Source organism: Condylura cristata, unplaced genomic scaffold (genome assembly GCF_000260355.1).
Source record: "Condylura cristata isolate star-nosed mole 26May11 unplaced genomic scaffold, ConCri1.0 scaffold00005, whole genome shotgun sequence".
In the NCBI taxonomy this organism is placed as follows: domain Eukaryota; kingdom Metazoa; phylum Chordata; class Mammalia; order Eulipotyphla; family Talpidae; genus Condylura; species Condylura cristata.
The window spans coordinates 7,531,258-7,557,270 of NW_004567106.1; the positions used below are offsets into that span (position 1 = coordinate 7,531,258).

The 26,013-nt window shown below is 37.6% G+C and overlaps 1 protein-coding gene across 3 annotated transcripts in view; it reads left to right on the forward strand.

The window, feature by feature from the left end:
* CDK14 (cyclin-dependent kinase 14) overlaps positions 1-26,013 on the forward strand; it is a 530,627-nt gene that overhangs the window by 208,800 nt on the left and 295,814 nt on the right. For all 3 annotated transcript variants that reach the window (XM_012720955.1, XM_012720957.1, XM_012720956.1), the window contains one exon: positions 22,154-22,248. In XM_012720955.1, coding sequence (XP_012576409.1) covers positions 22,154-22,248 — 95 coding nt within the window. The remainder of the gene's footprint in view (positions 1-22,153; positions 22,249-26,013) is intronic.

The following is a 26,013-nucleotide window of genomic DNA, read 5'->3' on the forward strand; positions in this document are numbered from 1 at the left end:
CAAATGTCAGAGTTTAATTGTCTGACTCAGGGTTGGATAGGCAGTAGTATAGACTTGAAACTAGAGCTTTGTCTCCAAAGTTCTAGCCCTGGGCTTTCCCACAATGCTTATGTACTGTGTGTCCCTATGGAGATGTTCTTTAGTCATATGAACAGTTTTGCATCCCATTATTGTGAAATCCATAGCAAATTAGCTTTCTACACTAAAGGTTATAAGCAGGGAAGCTCATTTGCTTACTTTCTCCCACCCCATCTGTTCTTTTCTCTAGAATACAGTAACTTTATGGACCCTACGTGCTGCACTGTGTTTCTCAAGATTCAGAAATAAATGGTGATTTTGTGTCTTGGGAGTCTTAGAAAGTTCTTTAAGAAACTACCTATTACATATAAGAAACAAATACTGTATTTTCTGTTGTTTTTTTTTTCTCCCAGACTTCCAGTGGCATCACTGAACTCTATCCTTCATTTGTCTTGTATAAATCATTGCTTTTAGTGAAATGTAATTTGTTACAAATAATAAAGTTTTATGTTTGGTTTCATTGAGTAAGGGAATGTGTTACCAAATGCTTATGAATAGTGAATTATTTTTTTTCCTTTTTTGAAAATGATTTTTTTTTAGCTTTATGGTGATTTCACACACACACACACACACACACACATGCACCCTTTCTGTACTTACACACATGCTTATTTGCTGGACCATTCAATTCAATGTAGCCAACATTTTTTGTATCCCTACTGTGTAGACATCTGGAAAGATATAAAAGGCATGAAGGGTGAGAGTTATGCTGACTGTCATTTAAGCTTTGGGATAGATGGATGCGAGGCTGGAAATAACTAGTTTCACAGGACAGGCTACATCTATTTTCCTTCTAAGAAGGACCGGCTGTCTTATTACCTCGTCACTGTCACTGGAAGCTGTCAGCCTTTCAAGCTAAGATGTTCTTTTCCTCCTATTTTGCTAGCCTAGCAACTCCCTATCTTCCTTTCAAAACCTGTTATATTTTAAAATCACTGAAAAAGATAGTGGGTGAGTTATCCCCATGGTGGAGCACGGTAGAGTGCTTTTCAAAAACCAAGAGATGATCAGTACTCATGTCTTGCTCGTCACTTGAACCATAAAATTTAGAACTTTAATTATCCTTAAATATTAAAAGGAAGGCTTTTTTTTTTCTTGAAACAAAATGACTATTTCCTTCAGAAGAACTAAAATGTGTGAGGCACAATCCGACAGTTAAATACCCACATCTCTGGTGTCTGCACCTGCACATGTGTGTCTGTACAACTTCGAACTGCTGGGTGCAAAAGTTAGTATCACAGTTAACAAGTGGTTCGTGCTCAGCACAGTTGTGACCAGAAGATGATGTCGAAGACCTGGACTTCTGTTTTGTCCAAATCATTAATTCTGTTTGTGATACACTGGGGAGAAGGTCTGATCCTATAGAATGGGTGTCATGGCATTTGCTGAGCTGTTGTGGGGTGCGTTCCCACAAAGACCGCACAGTGTATGGTAGAAGAGTACACAGTAGTGTTAATTTTCCCACATGGTTGTATTGGGGCCACAGCATTAATGTACTATAAAGAGTGTTCTGTTATTAATAATTTAGCTAGATTCTTTTTAAGCAAATGGAAGAAATTATAATAGCTCCTTACTTCTACTCACATCTTCCCCACTAAGAATGGGAGAGACTGATGTCTGGTTAGAGGTCAGATGATTTGGATATAAACCAAAAATTGGCACCAAGAACACTCATCATTCAGTTCTCTTATTTTGACCACTAGCCATTCTTTTTTCCTTCAGAAAGTACATAATGGTAGCTTAATGTAAATCATAAATTCTTGTCGTCAGAGATGTAAGTTTCAGTTTTTAAAGTAATGATTTATCTTGATGTTTTTAGATTAATTTTCCAGGTTTATCAGAAAATTGATAAATGACTAGAAAGATGACTTGATTATTTTATTCATTAAAATTAATTAATGGTAATGTTCTTAAGCTACAGGGAATTAACTTTCTCCATCTCAGTAGGCTGACCTTGTATATATGAGAGATATTTGTGCAGCTTTGAATTCTAAGCATAATGTTTGGTAGAAAAAATAATACACCTGATTATGTACTTGAATGAAAAGCATCTTGATGAAAAGCAGCTTTGGTTCCTAGGGTTGGGGTGTTGGGAGAGACTGCTGGCCTTAGAGCTTTGGGGAGGTTGCCTGAGGTCCAGCTTCCTAGAAATCAAGAGAGAGCCAGAAGCACTCTCTTGAGAACTTTCTGGTCTGAAAATCAAATTCTATCTCCTGACTAAGGAGAGGAACATCCTTGTAAAGGCATGGTATGAAGGGAGTCAGTAGCCTACAATGAATGCAGCTGGAGTATACATAATTTCTGCCTCAGGTAGTGAAGTTTTTGACTAAGATGTGAGTAGCATGGCATGATTTTTACTGAATTATCTCATTTCAAATTTTCTATTGATTTACTTTCTTGAAAACTTCTACTAAGGAAGTGGTATGGTATTTTCACTGAGTTGCCAAGTTATGATTTTGGCTTTATAATTTAAAATGTGATGAATTTTCAAAAAAAAAAAAATTCCCTTGCACCTTGGAGGCATAGACCAAACAGAGCAACAGAGTAATAGTAGGCTCTGCAATTTCAGCTAAATTTTTTTTTTAATTATAAAAGCTATTTTTTTTCTTTTTTTTAAGATTTATTTATTTATTGATACAGAACTGGGGTACAGGCCAGAGATGTGGAGGGTGAGAGGCTTCACCAGAGACAGAGTGGAGAGCAGAACAGGCAGATCGGTGAAGTACACTGCTGAGGGGAGCAGCAGGCGGGTCAGGAGAGGTCTGCCATGCCATGTGGTCACCTCCGGGGCAGGCGGGAATCGAACTCATGCGGAAGCGGCTCCAGATTCTCAGTGCTGTGCTTTAACCGGCTGCGCTACCAGGGAGGGCCCAGAAAAGCTAATTTTTAATCCCTGGCACAGCAGGTTAAAGCATAGCACTAAGAAGCTAAAGCCACTTCAGCATGAGTTCAAAGTCCCTGCCTCAGAGGTGATCCACATGACACAGCAGACCTCTCCTGTCTTGTCTGCTGCTCCCCTTAGCAGTGTACTTCATCGATCTGTCTGTCCTGCACCCCACTCTGTCTCTGGTGAATCCTCTGACTGCCTCTGCACCTGTGGCCTGTACCCCAGCTCTGTAATTACAAATAAATACATCTTTTAAGAAATTAGAGAATCACTGTAATTAATTACTGATTGCATAAGCAGTTAATACTGGATTCTGGATGTAGTCTTAGGACATGTCCTTAGGGTAGGGAATTAAGAGAGGTGAGTTTGATAGTTTCAGAAAACGCCAAAGGATTTACCTTCCCAGCTTTAATCTACAAAATGATGGATTTTAGCTAAATGATCTGAAACCTCTTTCCAACTAACACTGGAAATTCAACTAACAATCCAACTAACATTCAAATTGTTTTGAATAGATGGTAAAAAGAGTACTTATTTTAAAGTCAGGAGGTGACAATTCTAAATTTCTATGCTGGTCTCTATCAAAAATAAATAATACAATGAATTTTTCTTCTCAGAACATCTACATAGAGAACTTTTTATGTCTCTATTCATAGTTTGTTTGCACAGATTTTCAATGGGATGGTTGGAATGAAATTTCATTTCTAAGCCCAAAATCTGTTTTCTTGTGATATTAATGACAGATAAGAAAGTATCAGTGTCGCTTATGTATTTGGATGTTTTAAAGCACAGACAACTCTCACTTAAGTACTTTATGAGAAAGAAATGCATTATCTCATATAGTTCAAAATCCAGAGGGAAGGTGGAGGCTCCAGTTCAGATGATGTGCAGCTCCCATCCCTCCCTCCTCCATGACTTGTAGTTCTCTCTTTAGTGTCAGCTTCCTTCTACAATGCTAGACCTTAGGTCAGTCACAACATGAACCTGTTGAGGTATCAGTGTTCCCTTGCTTTTGTCCAAAAACAAAAGAGGAATCTCAGGCATGATGGAGAGTCTTTATTTTTCTCCTAAGTACTAAGCTACACTCTAGGAAACTACTCAGTTTATATTTTTCTTTGTGTATGTGTGTATTTTATTGTTTCCCCCTAACTGAATGTAAGCAGCATAAAGGCAGGATGTTTTGTTCATTTTGCCATTTGTTCATGGCCTTGTCCACAATGCCTAGTGAAATAATCTCTAGTAGTAGTCACTCTATATGAGTGAATGAAAGAGTTCTCTTAGCAGTCTTTTTCTTTTAACATTTTACAACAGAGCAATGCATTGCATATATCTCTACATTAAAATAAACTACATTTTCTGAAACTTTAAAGGCATTTACATAATATAATTTATACTGTATAAAGACTCTAGGTAAACATTTTTGGACATCAATGCTTTTACCCAACAAACACTTCAAGTTTTTGTTCTAGACTTTATAGTCTAAATAGAAGCTTTATATTTTAGGGGGAATTTCTATCAGAAGTTGAATCCATTTTTCTTCAAAATGAAATTATTTAAAACTAGCAAGAAATAAAATGTTGAATTTCAGATGTACAGTGTGTAGGGAATATTGTTTTCTAGCTCTCTTTCTGGGTGCCATTCTTTCAAAATATATACCTTCTCATATTATTTGTAATCACTCATTTATATGACAAGTAACAGGCACCATTCATGCTAACCTTTTATTAGTCATAAATATTTTCACTTCAGTTAATATCATAACTACATGAAATTTCCTGAAAAAAATAAATAAAATGAGAATCCCTACATCCTTTGGTGACATTGTTATGCTCCTGAGCTACGATGACACTTAGTAACCTGGCTTCTCCCCAGCAGTGGCTACTTTGTCAAGTTGTGCTAGAAGAGTGCATTCAGGTAATTTTATGCGACAGGTAACTTTCTTGCTGAATGAAATACTCCAGAAGTACAGGTGCTGTTTAACCCTCCCTTCCCCCCCCCCCATCTTTTTGACTAAAATAATAATTAAGCTCCAAAAGATCCTGAGCAGTGGGGACCCAAAACTTTGTCTCTATCTTTGTCCACAGTACTTCTCTTTAAAAAGCTTAATTTTCCACAAAACATACTTAAGTTTCTTGTTCTTTTTCTATACTCAAAGTCCTTGAGTTTAGAATGTTTCATGTTATTTTAACGCATTCATAGCTTCTTCACAGCAAGTTGTTTTGCTCTGTATTAACAGATTCTACACTTTGTTTTTGGGAGTTTTCTCTCCTTGGTCTTCATTCATTTTGTTGGGGTTCCTTTTACATTGATATATATCCATGGTCATAAAATTATTTGTGTTTTATTTCCCACTCACTCGAGTATAGAAAGTTTGTGTAAAATGATGATCTAGGTAATATTCTTTTTCAGACTTGCTCCTGGAAAGTTTGCAGGAGGCCCTCTCAGTTTGCCATTTCCATCACACCAAGTAGTATTTTAGGGGCTATAAAGGATCAAAGAAATGTATGTTTTATGACAACAAGAGGATGAAGATACATACACATCAGTTGCTCAGTTTCCTACATTATACCCGGCATTTGGGTGGGTTAAGGACTGTGATCTAGACAGATGCTAGGTATGGTGGGAAAGGCCTGATCAGCCACCACCTGGTTGTGGACTCATTTCTTGCTTTGCTCTAATGAGGTGATTAATTGGGAAGGAAATAAATCATCTGTATAAACAAAATGATACCTCTTTATCCCATGTTGTGACACAGCCCCTTGTAGGCTCCTCTTCTGACATTTTCTTCCCTTCCTTCTCTTCCCCTGGTTAGGAGCAATTTGCTGATTGTCTAGTCTGTCTCTCGGAGCTGCTAAATATGAATGGGAGAAAGACACTCATTTCTCATTACCCTCTCTCTTCTCAGGATTTCTCCAGAAGATTTGGGATGGGGCATGGATAATAAGGAAACATATTTATTTCTGTTTCAGTTGTTTTAACTAAGGGAACAAGGGTGCCACTTTGTTATTGAAGTATTTCTCTAGGCAGGTTATACCAAGCAATATGGAGTTGTTCTTGCCCACAGAAATGTGAGTAGATAAAGATGATGTGGTAGATATGCACAATGCAGTACTGCTAAGCTGTAAAATGAGATGAGATGAGATCTTGCTATTTGCGACAACAAGGATGGAAATGGAGGGGATTATGCTAAATAAAATAAGCCAAAAGGAGAAAAACAAATATAATACATGTGATTACATTCACATATGCTATATAGAGAAACAAAAGTACAACAGTCAAAACTATTCCAAAATAAAGCCAAGAAAATGTGACTGCAGAACTTAGGCTATAGAGGGACAGGGTGAAAGTAGGAAACAAAAGGATGAGAATGCCCGGTGGCTGATGGGGGACATGGTGATGGGTGTGCCGTGTGACACAGATCTGAAAGCCTATCCCCCTAAATCATACCCAGTGTTGTGAAACAAGGATACATAAATTTATATGTGTGTGTTTCAACTTGAGTATTTTCCCCAGTAAATATTTCTTAAACATGTTTCAATTTATTTTCATACTTTCAGTAGAACTATTACATTCTCTTTAATGTACCACTATATATTTTCATTAAACAAATGTGCCCTATCTCACCAGAACATGATTTATTGTTTGTCAAGAATATTGAAGAATAAGTTTTTACTAAGGAATCTTTGTTTCTGCATCTATGTTTATAAATTTCCAGGAGAAATGCTGTTCAAGGAATCTGGGAAATCTTTTAATTGTTGATAAATGTTGACCAATTACCCCTCCCACTCAAATAATATTTCTTCATAGCATGCTGCATTTATTTCCTTCCTTATAACCTTATCAATATTAATTATTATTAGATGAAATCACCCTGAGGTTTATGACTCAGGTTTCCTCCCTTATGTTTTGTCTGTCTTATCATGTTGCAGGTTTTGGGAGGTGGGATCTGTCAAGCCATGATCATTGTTATCTGTTGTTTTCTTGAACTATAAACCCTGCACTGTACAGGCAGATCCTGACATCATGAGCATATTTTTGGCCCCATCTGGCTATTGGTTCTCTGTTGCTGCTGTGAATAAGTCCTTTTTGTTTCTTTATTCCTTGTTTCTTAGGGTATGCATATCAGATGCTTAATGCCTGTCTGACTTATTTTCTGAAAGTGAATTGGAAAAACAGAGGGAAAGAGACATAGCAGATTATATGACTTTGACAATCTCTCTGGGTCACAATATTCTTATTTGGAAAAGTAATCATTGGGCCTAAATGTCCTCCAAATCTGTTAGGTCTGTTTGTCAGTGAATCTCTATTCAGAGTGATGTGAAAAAAGAAAAAAAAAGTCCAGTGCTTCTTTGCCATAAGAGATTTGTGTACTACCCAGTAGGTAACATTGGGACCTTCAAACCAACAATTTCAAGTGATCATTGTTGGCGTTTCTGCCTATTTTTCTTTGGTACAAATTATGGTCTTCCTATAATAACAATATTTTGCTTGTACTTCTATTCTTTCTTACTCTGTTGTCTTGGGGGCTTTATAACAACTACTTTGAATTGGCTGCTTCTGGTTTTCTGGAAACGGTCACTTATACAATCAGATGGTGCACCATTATTAACTCAGAGGCCACAAACTTAGGGGTCCTTAGGACCTTCTGTTCTCAGAAACAGTTAATGTTCCTTCCCGCTGGGGTGGGGGGCGGTGAGGAGGGTGAGAAGCCAGAGCAGTGGTGTCTTATACAAGGGGTCAGTTGTTGAACTCCAGCCATACAGCTGTTACCCACATCTGGGTTTTCTAGGAAAGCCAAAGATGTCCTTCTTAGGTTAAATGTCCTTCTTAGGTTTGTTTGAACCTTTTTAAAATTTACTGAGAAAGTCTTGTGCTAGTCAGTTATTGCAACAGTAAGCTTAGGTTTGTTTTGACTATCATTCCTGGGCTGAACTAAACACATTACAGTAAGATTACCAACCTGTAGCAAAATGCAACATTAGGAATAATGCTGCTTGCAGCGATTTATGAAAATCATTTAAAGGTTTTATTTTTCTCATTCACCCATGCATTATTCAACCAGGGCTTAATAGGCATCTTGGATAAACTCTGCAGTGAACTGAATGCTATGACCACAGGAGGAATAAGAGCAAATAATGAGTGAGTGGGCGATACAAACAGGTGGAAACAAATCATTATGCAATTACAGCACTGGATGGGATGACTCCTGGCTGAAGGCCTGATAGAAAATGTTTCTGAGGTGAGCGTTGGGGGATGCTGACACTTCCAAAGGAAATGATAGTTAAGATATTATCTAAAGAGATTGTAGGAAGTGGTGAGACTCAGGCTGGGGGACCATCCCAGAGGTCTGAGAGGGCTGGGAGCTGAAGACCTGCAGGGGTTGCCACATGACAGGAGTTGATTGTGACAGGGAGTGGAGGAGCTTCTGGAGAGCCTGAGACCCCTGCTGAGCAGGTACTTGTAAGTCCTGTGAAGTGGTTGTTGAAGGGTTTCAGGAAGAGAGTGTCTTGATCAGCTAAGGGCAAATTTTAAGAACCAATTTGGATAACTATTTTCCCTTTCTCTCTCTCCTTACTTATTATCCTTTTAAGCCTGTAAATCAGGCCATGAAGGGTTTGATAGATATATCTGACATAACTCAGGTCCTTGCTAGTCAGTCAGCTTTTTCTGCCCCTGAAAGGTGTGCAGATAAAGGGAAACCACAGCCTCTGCAGACCACTAGCAGTGAAGAAGAGGAAACCGAGATGATGAGAGAAGCAGATAGTGTTTGATTGTGATTATAGAACACAGTTGTACTGTGTCAGGAATCAGGTGGCCAAGCTTTGAGACCTTTGATCAAACTTCTATTTTGGTTTCTTCCATTGTCAAAAAAATGGATTGAAATAGATGTTCTTGAAGGCAACACTCAGCATTGCAGTTCATGAGCTGTGCTTGAAAGTGCATCATCCTGTGGACAAGCCAAATAATAGATGTATCAGTGTTTAATGCACTAAGATTTCAAATGTGTGTGTGTGTGTGTGTGTGTGTGTGTGTGTCATATACCTATAAAATAAGAAATTTTGTTAGAAAGAGGAATGCAAAACATGGGTAGAGATGAGAAATACTAATGATGGTTGAATATTTGCCATAGTTCTCAGGAACTGCTTTCTTGTATTGGGGAGCAGGTTGTTTGCAAGAGCTACTGTTCATACCAGTCACATGTGTTTCTTGCCAGAGACAAAGAGAAAAGTCACTGGGCTCGAGGCTCAAAGTGTCAGGAATCCGATAGTTTCTCACTGTGATAAATGTCTGGTTAAATAAGTCTTTTCCCTGATTTTTCTACTAGGCAGTGGTGCAAAAAGAGGTACCCAGTTTCATGGCTGTTTAATAACATAGGTGAGAAACTTACTATTGTTGCCCCACTTTTTTAATGACTGATTTTTTTGGAGCTGTGATGGCCGTTTGAAGTTACCTTGTAAACTTAGAAACTATAGAGTGCACAACCTGTCCTTTATTTTATTCATATAGTTATTATCCTAGACAAATGTTTAACTTAAGAAATTGCATAATACATTACATGAAATTTAGATCTGTCTAAGGTGTTATTGACAAGTGGTAATGATTTTGAAGAAGAAAATCTAATAAAAATTTGAAAAATTCTTATATTTTTGTACTGAAGTGACTTGTGTAGGATCAAGGTAAATTAGGGTCTGTATTCTCATAAAAGTTTAGGATGAGCCTTTCTCCAAGTTCATTGAATAACACTTTCCCATGTTACTTTGCAAAAACATTCTTATTTTTCTTATTATAGGTTTCTGAATACTGAACACTTCAGATAAGCTATCCTTGCTTTTATAGGTATATTTTTTAATCTTCCTTTTGTGCATTTCCAGATATAGAAAAGTTTCCTTCAACTGCTTCAGTAGCTGGAAGGATGTGAAGAGAAAATCCAGAGACAGGATTCGCCAGCACACAGTTAGAAAAAGCAATCCCTGGCTGAATTCTTAATTGCTTTTCTTCGATTAAACATCCTGTAGAACTACTGAACATTTGAGTGATGGAAGCGTGGGCTGAAAGAAGTGTCTTTAAAAGTTGAGCCCCACTGGACAGTGAGAGGAACAAACTGGGACTTAGTATATTGGTGACCTGCTTCTACATGGCAGTGCCTACTCAGGGCTAGATGAGCTTGAGTTCCCAGCAGAGCCACCACTGATTAGAGGTAGCACAAAAGATTTCAGGGAGAGTTTAGTGAGTTCATGACGAGGAGGTACGAGTGAAGGTAGTGTGAGCACCGAAGGTTTACAGATGCTATGAGAAGCATGGGACATGGGTGTGTGTACTTGCTGCTCAATTCTACTGTAATTTGAGGTTTTTAGAGCTTTGACGCCATTCAGTTAGGGGCATGTTTGAAATTCCATTTCAGGGGACATTTTAAAGTAAGAACGAGCCCCAACTAAAATCCACATTCATTTTTTAAGTGTTTCCCTTCTCTTCCGTGGGTGATGATATCGTGTTCACAATGTCCCCTTACAGTCTAGGCTCTGCTTCTGACACATGGCTAAATGTAAGCATTTCACGTAGAACCTATGCTTTCACAGATTTTAGAAGTTGTGGGTTTTAAATAGCCATATAATCTGATTGTATCCTTTTATTCATGTAGAAACACTTTATGAGCTATCATTATTTATTTATTTTAAAAAATAATATAATAGTTTATTTTTGTTGCACATTGTTTTGTGCATTTTTCCATCTCAGTTGTAATCCCCGTGGGCTTCCCATCACCAAATCACCCATTTGCCATCACCATAGTCCAGTGCATTTCCCTCCCCCCACTGTTTTTGTTCCCATTCCCCACTCCACCCCCATAAAATGTCTCTGGTATATATAGCCATTCATTATTATTTTCTTGCCTGATCTGTTATACTCCTGCTATGAGAGAAACCACCCGGTATTTTTCCTTTTCTTTCTGGCTTATCTCACTAAACATGATCTCTTCCAGCTCCATCCATGTTGCTGCAAAAGGCATGTGTTTGTTTATTTTTTTTTTGGTTGCTGAGTAATATTCCATTGTGTATATGTACCACATCTTTTTAATCCAGTCACCCATTTTTGGGCATTTGGGCTATTTCCATGTCTTTCCAATTGTGTATAAAGCAGAAGCTTTCAGTCTCCATCTAGCAGGTGAACTTCTTGCCTTTTTCACATGGTTTATTTCTAGTTTCATTCCTTCACGGTTAGAGAAAATAGGTGGTGTGATTTCAGTCTTAGTATATCTTTATCTTGTGACCCAGTATGTGGTCAGTCCTAGAGAATGATCCATGTGGATTTGAGAAAAATGTGTACTGAGATTTTTGGGGATGTAGTATCCTGTAGATGTCGGCTAGACCGATTCTGTCTAGGTCCTTGTTCAGAGCTTTAGTGTCTTTGCTTATTTTTTGTCTTGTTCATCTGTCCATTGTGGAGAGGGGCGTATTGAAGTCTCCTATGTATGTATTTTCTCTGATAATACATTTTCATAGATGACAGAAGTTTCCTGATATATTTTGGTGCTCCTTCATTTGGTGCATATATGTTGATGATTGTTATGTCTTCTCGCTGTATTGTCCCTTTAATCATAATGTAGTGGCTTTCTGTATTTCTTTTAACCTTTTTTAGCTTGAAGCCTATTTTATCTGATACAAGTATAGCTGTTTCTGCCTTCTTTTTTGGCCCATTTGCTTGTAGAACTGTTTTCCATCCTTTTATTTTCAATCTGTTTTTTTTCTTTTCTTTCATTCATTTCCTTGTTTGCATTCTTCAATTCCTTGATAGCTTGCTTCATATCATTTTTTCCCCTCTCATCTTCTTTTTGTTTGCTTATCATAATGATTTTGAATTCTCTATCTGGTAGGCTGAGTAGCTCTTCTGTTTATTTGGTAATTTTTGGTGGCTGATCTTTTTGTGAATTTTTCCCTTGTGGACGTTCTTGGGTATTTGTTTGTTTTCTTTTCCCTGTCATGTATTTCCTGATACTTTCTATTCATTGAGACATAGTGTTGCTATTATTGACCAGCATTCTTTCTGGATGTCCTTTCTGGGATGGCAGAGGGACTTCCAGACACTTAAGTTGGGTAGGATATTCTAAATTGTCCTTTGTTTCAGTGTCTCCTGTTTCACCAGTCCCCACTGGAATTGTGTCTGTAGTCTCAGCCAGTAGTAGTCAGAGGTCTCTTGTGGTGTTCAGCTTCTTCCAATAACACCTTGAATCCTAGCCTCTGCTGTGGGGACCGGGATGCAGAGGTGCAGGGAGCGCCAGAAGGACTGCAAGCCTCCCAGCTGTGCAAGCTGCCACTCCTCCCTCATTGTGTCCAGGGCTCTTTGTACCCACTGAGTGGTCTCTCCCTGAGCAGTTTTTCCCCACTGCGTCCACTCACAGAGCTGAGTTGTCTCTCTTTAACTCCAGGGCTTTACCACAAGTTTTTGGGGTAGATGCAGTAAGCAGGTAGACCAGTTCCTAGGGCCTCTCCATGCTAGGATGTGCCCATGGAGTTTGGGGGAGTGTTAAAATTGTTGCAGTTTCCCAGGGTTGGGCCTGTGGTTGAATCCTCAAACCAGTCCTCCCCCCCCCCTTTTACCTCAGGGCTTTGTGAGCCTTGCTGGCCCCACCTTAATTGCGGAAAACCTCAAGGCCTTTACTGTTGGGGCAGAGGATGCAGGGAGCCCTGGGTGGGCTGCAGGTCTCTCAGCTGCCCCAGTTGCCAGTTCTTCCAACCCCACTTCCAGGACTGTATATGCCCACTCTGAGCAGTCTTTCCCCGCAGTTTGGGTTCCACTCACCAAGCTGAGTTGTCTCTATCTCCAGGGCTTTAGGGGTGCCTAAGAGCAGCAATCCTCCCATCTGAGGCACTTCCTAGTTCCCCGGGTGCCTGGGTGCTCCTGGATTGGAGCTCCCCTATCAGAGCTCCCCAATCACTGAGCTTCCCTTAGTTATCTTCCTTCTAGTAAGTCCAGGGTGCTCTCATTTGGGTTGAAACTCATAGTGTGTAAGTCTGCAGCCCATTTTTAGTCTTATATTCCTGTGTGAGCTTGGACGTAGTGATTTCAGCGCCTTCACTCTGCCACCATCTTGCCAGATCTCTGTTTTTTAAATTTTTTAAAAAAGATTTATTTATTTATGCCTATAGAACTGGGGTACAGGCCAGAGGTACAGGGGTGGTGAGAGGATTCACCAGAGACAGAATGGGAGCAGAACAGGCAGACTGACCAAGTACACTGCTGAGGGGAGCAGCAGGCGAGACAGTAGACGTCTGTTGTGCCATGTGGGTCACCTTCCTGTCCAGGGTCGAACTCGTGCTGCAGTGGCTAAGGATAGCTTCATAGTGCTGTTCTTTAACCCACTGTGCCATCAGGAAGGGCCCCTTTTTTAGTTTTTTAAAGTTAAATTTGAAATTATTAAAGTACCATTAAATTGGTACTTTGATGGCAGACATTAAAGTTCCATTAAATTTCAGAATAAATAATTTCTTTGCCATCTAAGCCAAGACATTGTTTCTTTCAGTGGAATCTGTCTCTGGCTTTATGTGTGTGTTTATGTCTGTGTGTGAGAGAGAGCAAGAGCAAGAGAGAATGCAAATAGCTGATCGATTGACTTGCTGTTTATATTGATTTGCTTTTGGAGCAGTGAGTAGAAATGTAACTAAGAACAGAAACACACACACACACACTCCCCATAAGCATGCTACCTGATGCCACCCACTCATTCATATCAGCCCATAATGCAGTGCTTTTCAAACTTACGGATGCATAAACATTAGATAGAAAACTTAATTGAAATACAGAACAGAAACTTCATGTGGACTGTTCCTTAGCCTAGTGATTGGCACACAGTAGATATTATGTCAGTATTTGTAGGATAATTCTTGAATACCATCCTGATTGCTTCACTTTTGTTGGTTTGGGATGGACCTAATGAGTTTGCATTGATGTGCGCTGCAACAGTTGACTCTAATATAGCTGATTGAAGAACCAATCTTTGAGATGCATCTTGGCCTGTGGCTGTGCCAGCATGAACAGCCTACTTCCTAACAAAGGGGGAAAGAGTCTTTTGTATATGATATTGTGCCACAAAATCATCCTGATTTATAGAGGAAGCCGACAGCGCTCCCCACCTTGATTGACATCTTGCAAAGATGTGTGTCCTGTGTGCACACCCCCAGGTCTGGGACTTGCAGCCCTGGCACAGAAAACATTTTCTGGCATTTGACTTAACTTTGTTTTGTAAAAGAATACAATAATAGCTATTGACATATTTTCATATAAGGAGAGGTTGATTTAAACTTTTTAAGCAGTATCATCGGGATAATTAGCTAGCTTACTTAAGGGGCTTGTTGCCAAATCACATTTTTTTTTATTATATCCTTCTTAGTATTTTTACAGACTGTACAAATAACCCACATATAAGAAAGTGTAAAGGAAAATAGTTTAAGTAAAGCAAACCACCTGACATCTCTAAAGCTAGATTTAGAGCCAGACCAAACAAAGCAAAACAAAACAACAACAAAAAAACCAACTCTTAAGTTATTCGATCTTCTAATTTCTAAGATGTCCCTTTTCTGCCTAATGGCAGTACATGAACTACAGTCACCATTGTCACCATACATGTCCTCCCACCCCCACCTTTTTGTACAAATATATAACTAGCAAGGATTTTGCATTTGAGAAGTGCATTTCTAGTCTTAACATACTACCTGTACGTGTGTGTGTTTCCTATGGCTGATAGGAACAATATTAGCTAAAACATGAAATGGCAGCTGGTAAGTCATTTATAGGTTTAGTTGGAGACAACAAAACTAATACATTTTTTGCAGTGAGTAGCTTAACCTTAATGTAGTGATTATTTAGATGGAATAGTTTTAACATTTTTCACTAACATGTGATATGAAAACAAATCACAGGCTGATGCAGGGCCTAGAGCATACCATGATAGAAAGAGTCTTTATAATGTAAGGATTTGCAACAATACCCTAGTGAGGAGAGATTAGTAAGAAAGGATCACACTGCAGTTATACTGATTCATGATATACATGTACTGTAGTTGCATATTAATTGTGTAGTTAAACATCTGTATGCCTTTTATAAGTGCTATTTAGTTCTTTTTGAACACCCAAATTATAACAAATCTGTACCCTTTTTTTTATTTTTAAAGGAATACATCTTTATCATAAACAATTGAAGCAATGTAGAAAAGTACATGTAGGACATTAAGTTGATTCTGTCTCTCTCCTTCAGCTCTAACTATTGGCAGAGACAATCCTTGGCCATGTGGTGGCAGATGGATTGGTTTGAATGTTAACAGTAGTGAGAGGAGCAGTGTACTGAAAAAGTTAAGACTTGTTTTGAAGCCGGTGAACCCTCTTAGGGCAAATCACATGAAAACTGCTGTGTTACTAGGTCAAAGATGCCAGATATGGCAATTTCATAAGCTGTAGTTCTAGAGGAATTTATTCATTTAAGTGATTCAGTAAGCATTTGCTGTGCTCAGGTAAACTAACTTGTTGAAATAACCCCCAGTCAACTGTCTTTGCCAGTAGTTAAGTCTTGGACAAGTACGCATTGGAGGCAAGGGAGAATAGCTGAGGCTGTGGTTTCTAATACCATTTTTCAGGTCTGTAATGGTGGGGAAATTAATGGGAGTACAGAACAGCAGGAGGAATTTTGGTGGAATTATATTTTTGTCCATCTCAAAGTACAAAAGCTCAGCTAAGAAACAAAAAAAATAGACTTTTTGAGGGATAGAAAACAATTTATATGATATTTATAAAGTATTCCTGTTTGTTGTATTGTTTTTGCCAGATTTGAATGACATCTGCTGAGCCAAAAAACATGTCTCTAAATCTTAAATGTGACTTTAAATTAAGTTTATATGACACCACATTTGTTTTACCTTGTACTTTGGATTAGTTATGACTGCTTTTCTTCATAGTAAGTTAACTCTTTGTATGTGTACATAAATTATCAAAAGGAAAAACAGAGTCACAGATGTAAGTTCATTTTTGGACTTGATTCTTTTACTTTTTAATTTATTCATGTGTGTGTACCATAGTGGGAATCATTAAGGGGACAGAGAAGAACTGAGTACATCACATTTATCATTGCATTCCCAGTGTGTAGCCCATATAGGAACAGGTACATCTGGTGGTGTAGATCAGGGTACAGACACATGTTCCTTTCTCTGTACATACTCATCACAGACAAGCAAGCAAGCTTGCCTTTTCGCTGTATGTGTTTTTGTTGTTGTTCACCCTTGCAATTTTCCTATCCAGAATATTTTAGATATGAAAATATTCAGTATTTACTGGCAAATAAGTGAAATAGGCTTCTCAGTTGAAGCAGTTTCATTGTTTGTAGTGTTAAGTCAATTTCAGCAGCCTTTGATAGTTCTTGCTATAGGTTTAAATAGAACATTCATTTCTATTGTGGTTGTAGCTTGAGCTGTGGTTGGCTGCTGGCATTTAATAGGTAGTAATTTTTGTTTTCTGAAAGAGTCAGGTAGCAGTCTACCCCACTGAAAAAGAGCACCTGAAATAATAAGTGGCAAATGGGAATGCACTATTTCTTTCCAGAGGCTAATGGAAGAATGAGTGAAGATGGACTGTTTTTATTTATGATCTCGCCTTTACAGTAGGGTAATGATGACCTAGAAATTTATCTGGCACATTCTGCAGTGGGAAGCTCCTCTGATTTTCTTTGTTAACTCAAAAATTTGTTTTAATCTTGAAGAGATTGGAGATTAACTAAAATTTATCTCTTCCAAGCCAAAACATTTAAGATATTTATCCCCAAAGTGGGAACTCAGTCTGAATACAGCCAGTGAGTCAGTGTCTGAATCCTTCTACCAAACTCAGGGAAGATTGACTGTGTCTTTCTATCCTACAGGGATTTTGTCAGAAGCACAGTTATCTTTATGAACAAGATTGTTTTTCTGTTTTTATATTGTTTTGACATTACTGCCACAAAAGTATTGTTAAAATTTTTACTCTCAGTCCTAATTACAAGTCTTTTATAGTCACATACAATTGTGTCTTTGCAAACCTCACTGGTGAAATGAATTTAAAACATTATCATATGTTTACCTACAATTTGTGGGCAAACCAAGCATGCTGGAATTACTAGTGTAGTAGAATTTGTTTTGTATGTAATCTGTGAGAAAATAAAATGTGGCCTAGTTATGATATTATTAGGATTACATGGAGTATTTTTTGGCAGTGATTTTTTTAAAAGATTTATTTATTTATGTATGCAGAAATGGGGTACAGGCCAGAGGTACAGGGATGGTGAGAGGATTCACCAGAGACAGAGTGGGGTGCAGGACAGATTGACTAAATACACTGCTGAGGGGAGCAGTGGGCAGAAGTCTGCCATGCCATGGGAGAACACTGCCCTGGCTGAGGATTGAACTAATGAAGTGATTGCGTCTATTATCCTAGTGCTGTGCTTTAACTCGTTGGGCCACCAGGGTAGGGCCCAGCAGTGTTTGTTTTAAAGAGAGGGAAGCAGGCCTTCTCTGGTGGCATAGCAGGTTAAAGCACAGCACTACAAAGCTAAAACTACTTCAGCACAAGTTCAATCCCCAGTCCCAGAGGTGACCCACATGGCACAGCAGACCTCTCCTCACCCACTCCCTGTTCCCCTTAGTAGTGTATTTCAGTTAATCTGCCTGTTCTGCTCCCCATTCTGTCTCTGGTGAATCCTCTCACTGCTCCTGCACCTCTGGCTTGTACCCCAGTTCTGTATGCATAAATAAATAAATCTTAAAAAAAAAATAAAGAGAGGGAAGCACTGCCTCTGGGACTTAGAGGTGTCATCATAGTACTAATTTGGTAGCCCAGGAGATGGAAGTGCCTTGAGAGCAGCAGGGATGACAGTGTCTCCACTCTGCTGGGACCAGCGGCTTCAGTGTTGGTCAACACTTCTAAGTTAGTAATATCTGTCATCTACCCTGGCATTGGTAGGTATCATAGACTAATAATTTAATCACCATCTTTATATTAATTAGGAAAAGGGGCTTGCTTTCAATTAAGGTACTTTCTAAACTGATAGTATGTTTTAAAGGTGCATATAGGTGTGTGTATAAATTAAGCATTAGAAATTAAAATCTGTAGTAATTGACTCCTATCAGAATGAAATGTGGAGACATTGAAGGAATGTGAAGTCTTCTTACAGAAGTGATCAAAAATTGGGCCCTCCTTGGCGGTGCAGCGGATTAGGATGCAGCACTGCAAGCTAGCTGTAGCTGCTTCAGTGTGAGTTTGATCCCTGCCCCAGAGGTGATCCACATGGCGTGGCAGACCTCTCCTATCTCACTCGCTGCTTCCCTCAGCGGTGTACTTTGTTGATCTGTCTGTTCTGCCTCCCATTCTGTCTCTGGTGAATCCTCTTGAAACCCCTGCACCTTTGGCCTGTACCACAGTTCTGTATGCATAGTAAATAAATCTTAAAATATATACATAGTCAAAAATTTATAAAACATGGTGTTTTTTTTTTTCTGTATTAGACAATGTCAGGAAAGAATATTTCTTCCCAAGATGAATGATGGCAGGATTTCGATTTTACTGATATTGTAGTGAAAATGCAGTGGGATATAGTAGGTGTAATGATAGAACTTTGAGAAAAATGAGGAACAGTTTATGACCAAGTGGTAAAAAAACAAAGGTGGTAATAGAGGAAAAAGTGGGATTAAAAAACAAGCAAACAGGGCCTTCCCTGGTGGCGCAGCGGGTTAAAGCACAGCACTGAGAAGCTAAAGCCACTTTCGCATGAGTTTGATTTCCGCCTGCCCCGGAGGTGACCACATGGCGTGGCAGACCTCTCCCGACCCGCCCGCTGCTCCCCTCAGCAGTGTACTTTGTCGATCTGCCTGTTCTGCTCCCCACTCTGTCTCTGGTGAAGCCTCTCACCGCCCCTGAGCCTCTGGCCTGTACCCCAGTTCTGTATGTACAAATAAATAAATCTTTAAAAAAAAAAAAAAACAAGCAAACAAGCAAAAACTCAAGGCATTGGTTCTTCAGTCCTCGCAGTATAGTTTTGGAGGTTTGCTGGATTATCACTGAACTTGACAAACAGAGGAGATAGTGCAAAAAGTAAAATTGCACAAAATTACAAATGATATTACATATTTTAAAACTTGCCTTTCAAAACTAGGTCCTTTTCATACAATATGATATAATCACTAAATCCCTAATTCAATTCACATATACATATTCCTGTGCCAGATGTGCAAAAATTGCACAATCTAACCATCATTTCCTAGTACTCTGTTGTGATTTGAAATATTGGTCTCCAAGAGTCAATCTATCTCAAAGACTAATGTATGGGCACATACTCTTTCAGGTTATATCTGAAAGCTAACTACTTAACAAAGCTTCCTTTATTTAAGGCTAATGGGTCTGTTCAGACTTACGGACCAGGGGCATGGGTCTGAGAAAATCTTTGTGTTTACATTTCCCCTTTTTGGTCTTACTTAGTTTTTGTTACATTCTTGATCTATGTTGTATCTTCTGTCCAACATCAGACTACCTTTGGCATGTTTTACTAATACTTCACCTAAAGAGGTTTGTCAGATTATGTTTGCCTTTCTAATTGTTATAATCTGCACCTTAACCTCTTGTTGCTCTCCTACATTTAATTGGTATGGTTTAATTGATTTTTATAGTAATTTATAGTGATTTTACCCATTGTACTTGTTCTTAGGTATTTACAGTTACTGGCAAACAGAAAAACAAGAGGTTTCTGTGAAAACAAGAACAAAAGTTAAAAATGAAAGGAAATTGGTCTAGTTAAGAGTTCTGAGGGCAGTCATTTGAGAAGATTTCTAGATTTCAGTGTCACAGCATTTTCAGATCAGGTGAGAGAAGGCAGTATTCGCAGTTAGATGTCATCCCATATTTAGAAAAACAGCGACTGTTGTGGTTTGTGAAAGCCATGTTGGTGATTTTACCAAGGAAATTCTCCATCTCTATTTCCAAAAGAAAGCAGTTTAGTTTCAGTTGATCTAAGCTAAAAAGATTGGGAGAAAATAGCAGAAAGTGTTTTTTTGGAGCACTATAACTAGATATTAGAAAACAAAATCAGTATCCAGACCAGTTTGCAGAACAAAAGCAGAGACCAAAAAAGTGATCACCTGAGCAAGAAAGTGATATTCAAAATGGAAGATAAATTACAGGAACACTTTGGTTGTTGCTTTTTTCTCATCAGATGAGTGTCAGTGTCCCCCATAAATTTACCTTACGTTTGTATGTCATTGTAAATCGAAGATCAAATTTGATGTGTATGAATTTTTTTTTTCTTTAAATTTAAGGAACAGGCTGATCCCGTAAAGATATTTCCTGCAAGGGAACCTAATGAATGATATTAGGGAGATTTATTGGGTTGCTCCTCTGAATGACGTCTTGATCTAAGACAAGGGGTTTGTGATGACTGTCGATGGTCTAGATGACTATCAGTGGTCTAATCTTGACTCTTCCCACTCACACTCCTCCAAAAGTAATAAATCCAACAGATAAAAAAGCAAATAAAGCACAGATGACTCATGCCTTAAAAACACCAGGAGACAGCAACAAACCTGTGGTTGCAAGCACAGGAACTCTTAAAGAGGTTTAAGAGACTGTGGAAAAGAATAGAAGGGCATGGAGGACTTAGATGAACTGCAACAAAATCACATCAGAAAGATTTGGCTGGAACTCCATGTTAGTTTACAGCATTGACCACCACAGGAAGGAAACTAAAAGAGTGGCATCAGAACAGGCAGCTTTTGTAGGATATTGCTTCTGGGAGAGATTCAGCTATATGCAGAAAGGATAGTATACTTTGAAGACATAGCAGTAAAAAGAAAAGAAAAAGGCAAGAAAATGGAGAAATTACTACATGATATCTCAAGCCCTCCCTGTTCTCCCACCTCCATCATTCATAAAACTGCATAGAAAGGGAAGATCTAATAGAAGAGAGAACTCTCAAACTAACAGTCTAGTCCTCTGAATGAACAGAACTACAGCAAAGTAGCCTAAATCTTTACAAAAGTGCTATTTAAAAAAAAAAGGGCAGTAAGGGGTCAATTTCAACTGATGAAAAATTTCTCAAAGTTCAATCCTGAAAGAAAACTATACATAACATCATAATCTAAATTAAATTTTCTCATTCAGGCTCTTGGGTATGTGAAACATAGACCCAAACCACCTTGAGTTGGAAATACAAAAGCTTAGAATAGAGTTGGACAAAAACCAAAATAAAATGAGATGAGAGGTAATTAAATGCTAAGATAATGGAAAAGAAGAGACAAAATCAAACCTGAAATGGGGATTAAATTATAAGATCCCCAAGGGAAAAAGACTCAAATGACCCATTGTATAGTATTTCTGTTAAATATAAATGGTCTAAATACAAATCAGAGATTGGCAGAATGGGTTAAAAAAAGACCCAATTATATGCTGTCTATATAAAAAAATTCATTTCCAGTATAATTGTACTGATAGGCTAAAAGATGTTAATAGATAAACTACTCAAACAGGTACCAAAAGCAAGCTGGAATGAGTGTATTATTATCAGGCAAATAGAGTTCAGAGCAAAAAAAATTTTTTTTAGCAAGGAATAGAGAGAGAGAGAGAGAGATACTAATAAAGTGTCAGTTCACAAAAAACACACAGCAATACTAAAAACATTCAGTAAAAAACTACATGCAAGATACACAAAGTAAACACTGGCAGAATTCAGATGAGAAATTCACAAGTCTCTGATTATATTTGGGGATGTTAATAACGCTGTCTTAGTCAATAATAAAATAGCTATTTAGAAAATCAGCAAATAATAGTAAAACTAAGTGACATTGACAAACAGGATCATTGACTTTTATGAAACTCTCCACCCAACATTAGTAAACTATATATTTCTTTCATAATATTTACAAATACCAAGATAAATGTGAGGTGATAAAGCAAAGTTCAACATACTTTCGGAAATCTAACTAGATATTATTAACAAATAGCAGGTAAGATAAATGCGGAGAGGAACTTCATATAAATAAAAATCCATAGCTTATCCTTCTGTCCTTAATTCTGTTTCTATTGTCTTGGTAGATAGGGAAGTATATGTTTTATCTGATACTGTACCAAAATGATAATGAAACATACCTATTAATTATTACCCATGATAAACAGTCTTGTTTTCTTTATTTCACAGCTTCTTTATTAAAAGGACTAAAACATGCTAACATAGTGCTGCTTCATGACATTATCCACACCAAGGAGACACTGACCCTTGTGTTTGAATATGTGGTAAGTAGAATAAGAATTCAAATTTTATAAATCTGAATGGAATTCTCATAGTATATAGCGTTTCATTTTTAGGTTGCTATACTCAAGTGTTTTATAGTATATATGAGACATACTTTTAAATGGTATGCATTTTAATAGAAAAATCCAAAAGAATGTTAAATTGAAATTTTTATCAGGCATATCATTTCTTTATATTCTATTTGTTACTATTATACACTGTAATTTTTTTATCAAATGGGAATAAATAGCGCATTGGAGAGTTGTGTCAAAGGAAGTTCACAGAATATAAAAGTGTTTTTCTCTTTGACTGTGGCTTGGTTTATCAAATGGATCCTTATTAAGATGTTTTCTGTGGAGGAATGGCTGATAGTTACAATTTAGACTTCATGGTTTTCCCCCTCAGTTGGTATTTCAGTATTAATTAAAGCTTCCAATTTGCATAGCACACAATGCAATGATCTTACTGTGTTGAGCGTATTACTGCTAGAAGACTTGGACTTGAACTCATAATTAATCTTTCTCCGTTTCCCTTAGAAAAACATATGGTATTTGTGTAGCATCACTTCAGCATTTAACTGAAGAATCATGAAATGTAACCATGATAATTAACACCCCAATTTTCACAGATGGATCTGAGAACATGTAATTTATAAGATACAAATGCATTGGAGGAGACTTCTATTGAGAAGAATAGCCGTTGGTATTGTGAATGTATTAAGATCCCATTTTGCAATTACCCCCCTACTTTTTTTGAAAAATTTGAAACAGTTTCTACTTTTCCTTAAAATATATATAATAGAGTGAATATTTGCAACATTTTTGTCTTGCTAATATCTGCCTATTTCTGTTTGTCATTTGAAATTTGTTGTCTTGTGAAGAAGCCATTCATCTTGTGTATTTACATATAAATGATAGATACATTTGAATAATATGGTAATGTGGCTGCAAGGACAGCTAGAGCTGAGCAAGTGCATATATTACATGCTACCAAGAATGGATACAGATTCACACATCAATGCAAATATAATTTCTTTTGTTTAATCGATGATTTGGGAGTCAATGTATTCAGCTGACTTAGAATTGCAATTTTTGTTTCATATGTTCCAATATGTCTAGCTGCAGTATTTCATTTCTAGATTTTCCTTAGTATACTTGACTAACTTTTGTAATGTTTTATACAAAAGATATTTCAAGCAGCTCTCCTGGGTGCCTGTGACTATGCAGATGCTTCTCTTTTTTTCCTTTTCTTAATAAACCTGTCCTTTTCAAATGTAAAAAGAAGAAAACAAAAGCTATTTAAAAGATCTACTGGCATATACCCCCTACCCTCTGGTACTGCATAACTAAATTAAAATGAAGAAAAATGGTTTGACTCCTAAAATCAGTAACACTGAGAAAGTCACTTTAAAAAACTGAAAATATGCTCTTGAAATCTTAAAAGAAAATCCAATATATAAAACTCTCCATGTAGGATCAGATGTCACTTAATAATTTTATGTTCTGTGGACGTTGCCACAGAAAAGAAAAGAATCACTGTCCTAAGTTTATGTTGACTCATTAGGTAGACTTTTAGGCCCTCCCTGGTGGCGCAGTGGGTTAAAGCACAGCACTGAGAAGCTAAAGCCACTTCCTCATGAGTTGGATCCCACCTGCCCCAGAGGTGACCACATGGTGTTGCAGACCTCTCCTGACCTGCCCACTGCTCCCCTCAGCAGTGTACTTGGTCAGTCTGCCTGTTCTGCTCCCCATTCTGTTTATGGTGAAGCCTCTCCTGCTCCTGAGTCTCTGGCCTGTACCCCAGTTCTGTATGCACAAATAAATAAATCTTAAAAAAAAAAAGACTTTTAATCAGTGAAACAGTGTTTCTTCTAGTGAGGGCAATTTTCCCTAGTCCCAATTTTTGTGGAGACACCCCAGGTTCTCTAAAATTAACCACGTTACCATGTGTGGACATCTGCAGTACTCTGCAGATGTGACATTTCATTCCTGACTTCTCTGGGAGAGGTAAGACAGATGAACCTGTGTTCATGTAGAGGAGGAGGCAAGTTTGCGACCTTGTGGCTTGTAATTGTGCCATCTTGCCTCTTCAGGTTTCCATTCCAACTTTATTTCCTTATTTTCCCATTGTTTTTATTTTTACCTTTCTCCTTTTTACCTTTCTTTTTCTGTTGTTTTCATCTCTTAGCCTTTTTGTTTTCCTTCATGAAGATTTTTTTGTTGCTACAACTGAAATTTGGTGGCTTCTATTCTAAGTCTGATTTTTAAGTGCATGTCTGCAGTCAGAGTAGAGAGGTGGAGGGGTAGTGGGAAAATTCCAGATTGTGTAAGATTTTTACAACAGCCTTCCCAGGTAGAGGAGGGAAGGTATAGACTCCTGTCAGCATTTGTCTGTCCATGTGGCCATTACCCAGTGCAGTTATAACTTTCCTGAGTGTTTCCTTAAGTTTTTATACTCCCTTTTCACTGCTTTTTATTTGTAAATATGATATCTCAAGGAAAAATTCATATTCTTACATTTTATAGATCAATTTAATACACTTTTTCTTCACAGAATCTAGCAGATATAAAATCTACTCCTGCATGTTTCATAGCAGTGGAAAGGTGTTGTAATTTCAAAACAGGAAACATTCTTGGGAATTATAGCTGATGTAGGTGAGGGAGGTAGATGAGGAAACAAGAGGTAGTGTACGCTTGAGGTAATGAGAGAGGAAACAAAAAGGGAGCTGCAAAACTATTGAGACCAGTTTGACCATTAATACTGAGATTAACAACTAAAATTGCGTTTTATGCAGGGGAAAGTGCTGGGGATTTTGTAGACATGATCACTTTTTATTTTCTCAACTGCCTATGAAACTGTGAATCTCACCACAAAGGAGAAACCTCAGGATTAAGGAGATTAACTGATTTTCCAAGTTTTTTGTCATTTATAGAAGAGATTCAGACCCATCTTTATGCCATTAGACTGCTTTATAGTTTACTTAAGTAGACTGTGTATTTGTAGACTGATCAAAATCTAGCTATTTAAAATTTTATTTCAATTATGAAGTGTCTTATATTTCCATAAAGGAAGATTTGTGTTTATATAGTAATAATATTGTTCCATGTATTTTACTGAAATCTAGTTAAACACACATACTTTCAGAGTCACACAAATACATACACACTCTCAAGCACAAAACCTTTAATTTAGCAAGCTCTAGAATCAGTATCAAATGATTATATAATTTATTAAACTTGATGATATTGCCACATTTCAAAATTGTTGACATGGAAGTTATTTTCTAAAATGCTGACTTTGTAGTTCCATGTAATTTATAGTATCTTTTTTTTGGAGAGAGGGGACTGAGTAATTAAACAGTGTAAGAAAATCAATATAGTCATACCCATCCAAAAATATCTTGGGTCCATTAAAACCCGATATGCAGGGAAAGCAAACCATTTTAAGATTTATTAGGCTCTATATTGGCATTTTCCTCTGAATTTTAGAAATAATTAAGTGTTCATGGGGTTTTTGAGGTGCCTATGTAATTTGAATGCCACAAAAATGAAAGATTCCTATTTATGATATTGTACACACAGTATAAATATATTTCTGTATTTTGCTTAAAAGAGAACTCTAAGCCTACCTCTTTTATATTGTACCCACAAATGACATTTTAGGTTACATAAAAGCCTTCTAGGGCCAGTGATGAAAAGTTAGTGATACAAAACATTACTCAAGGAAATGACTTTGGAGGTCATTATTTAAAATGATTCTGTGGATAA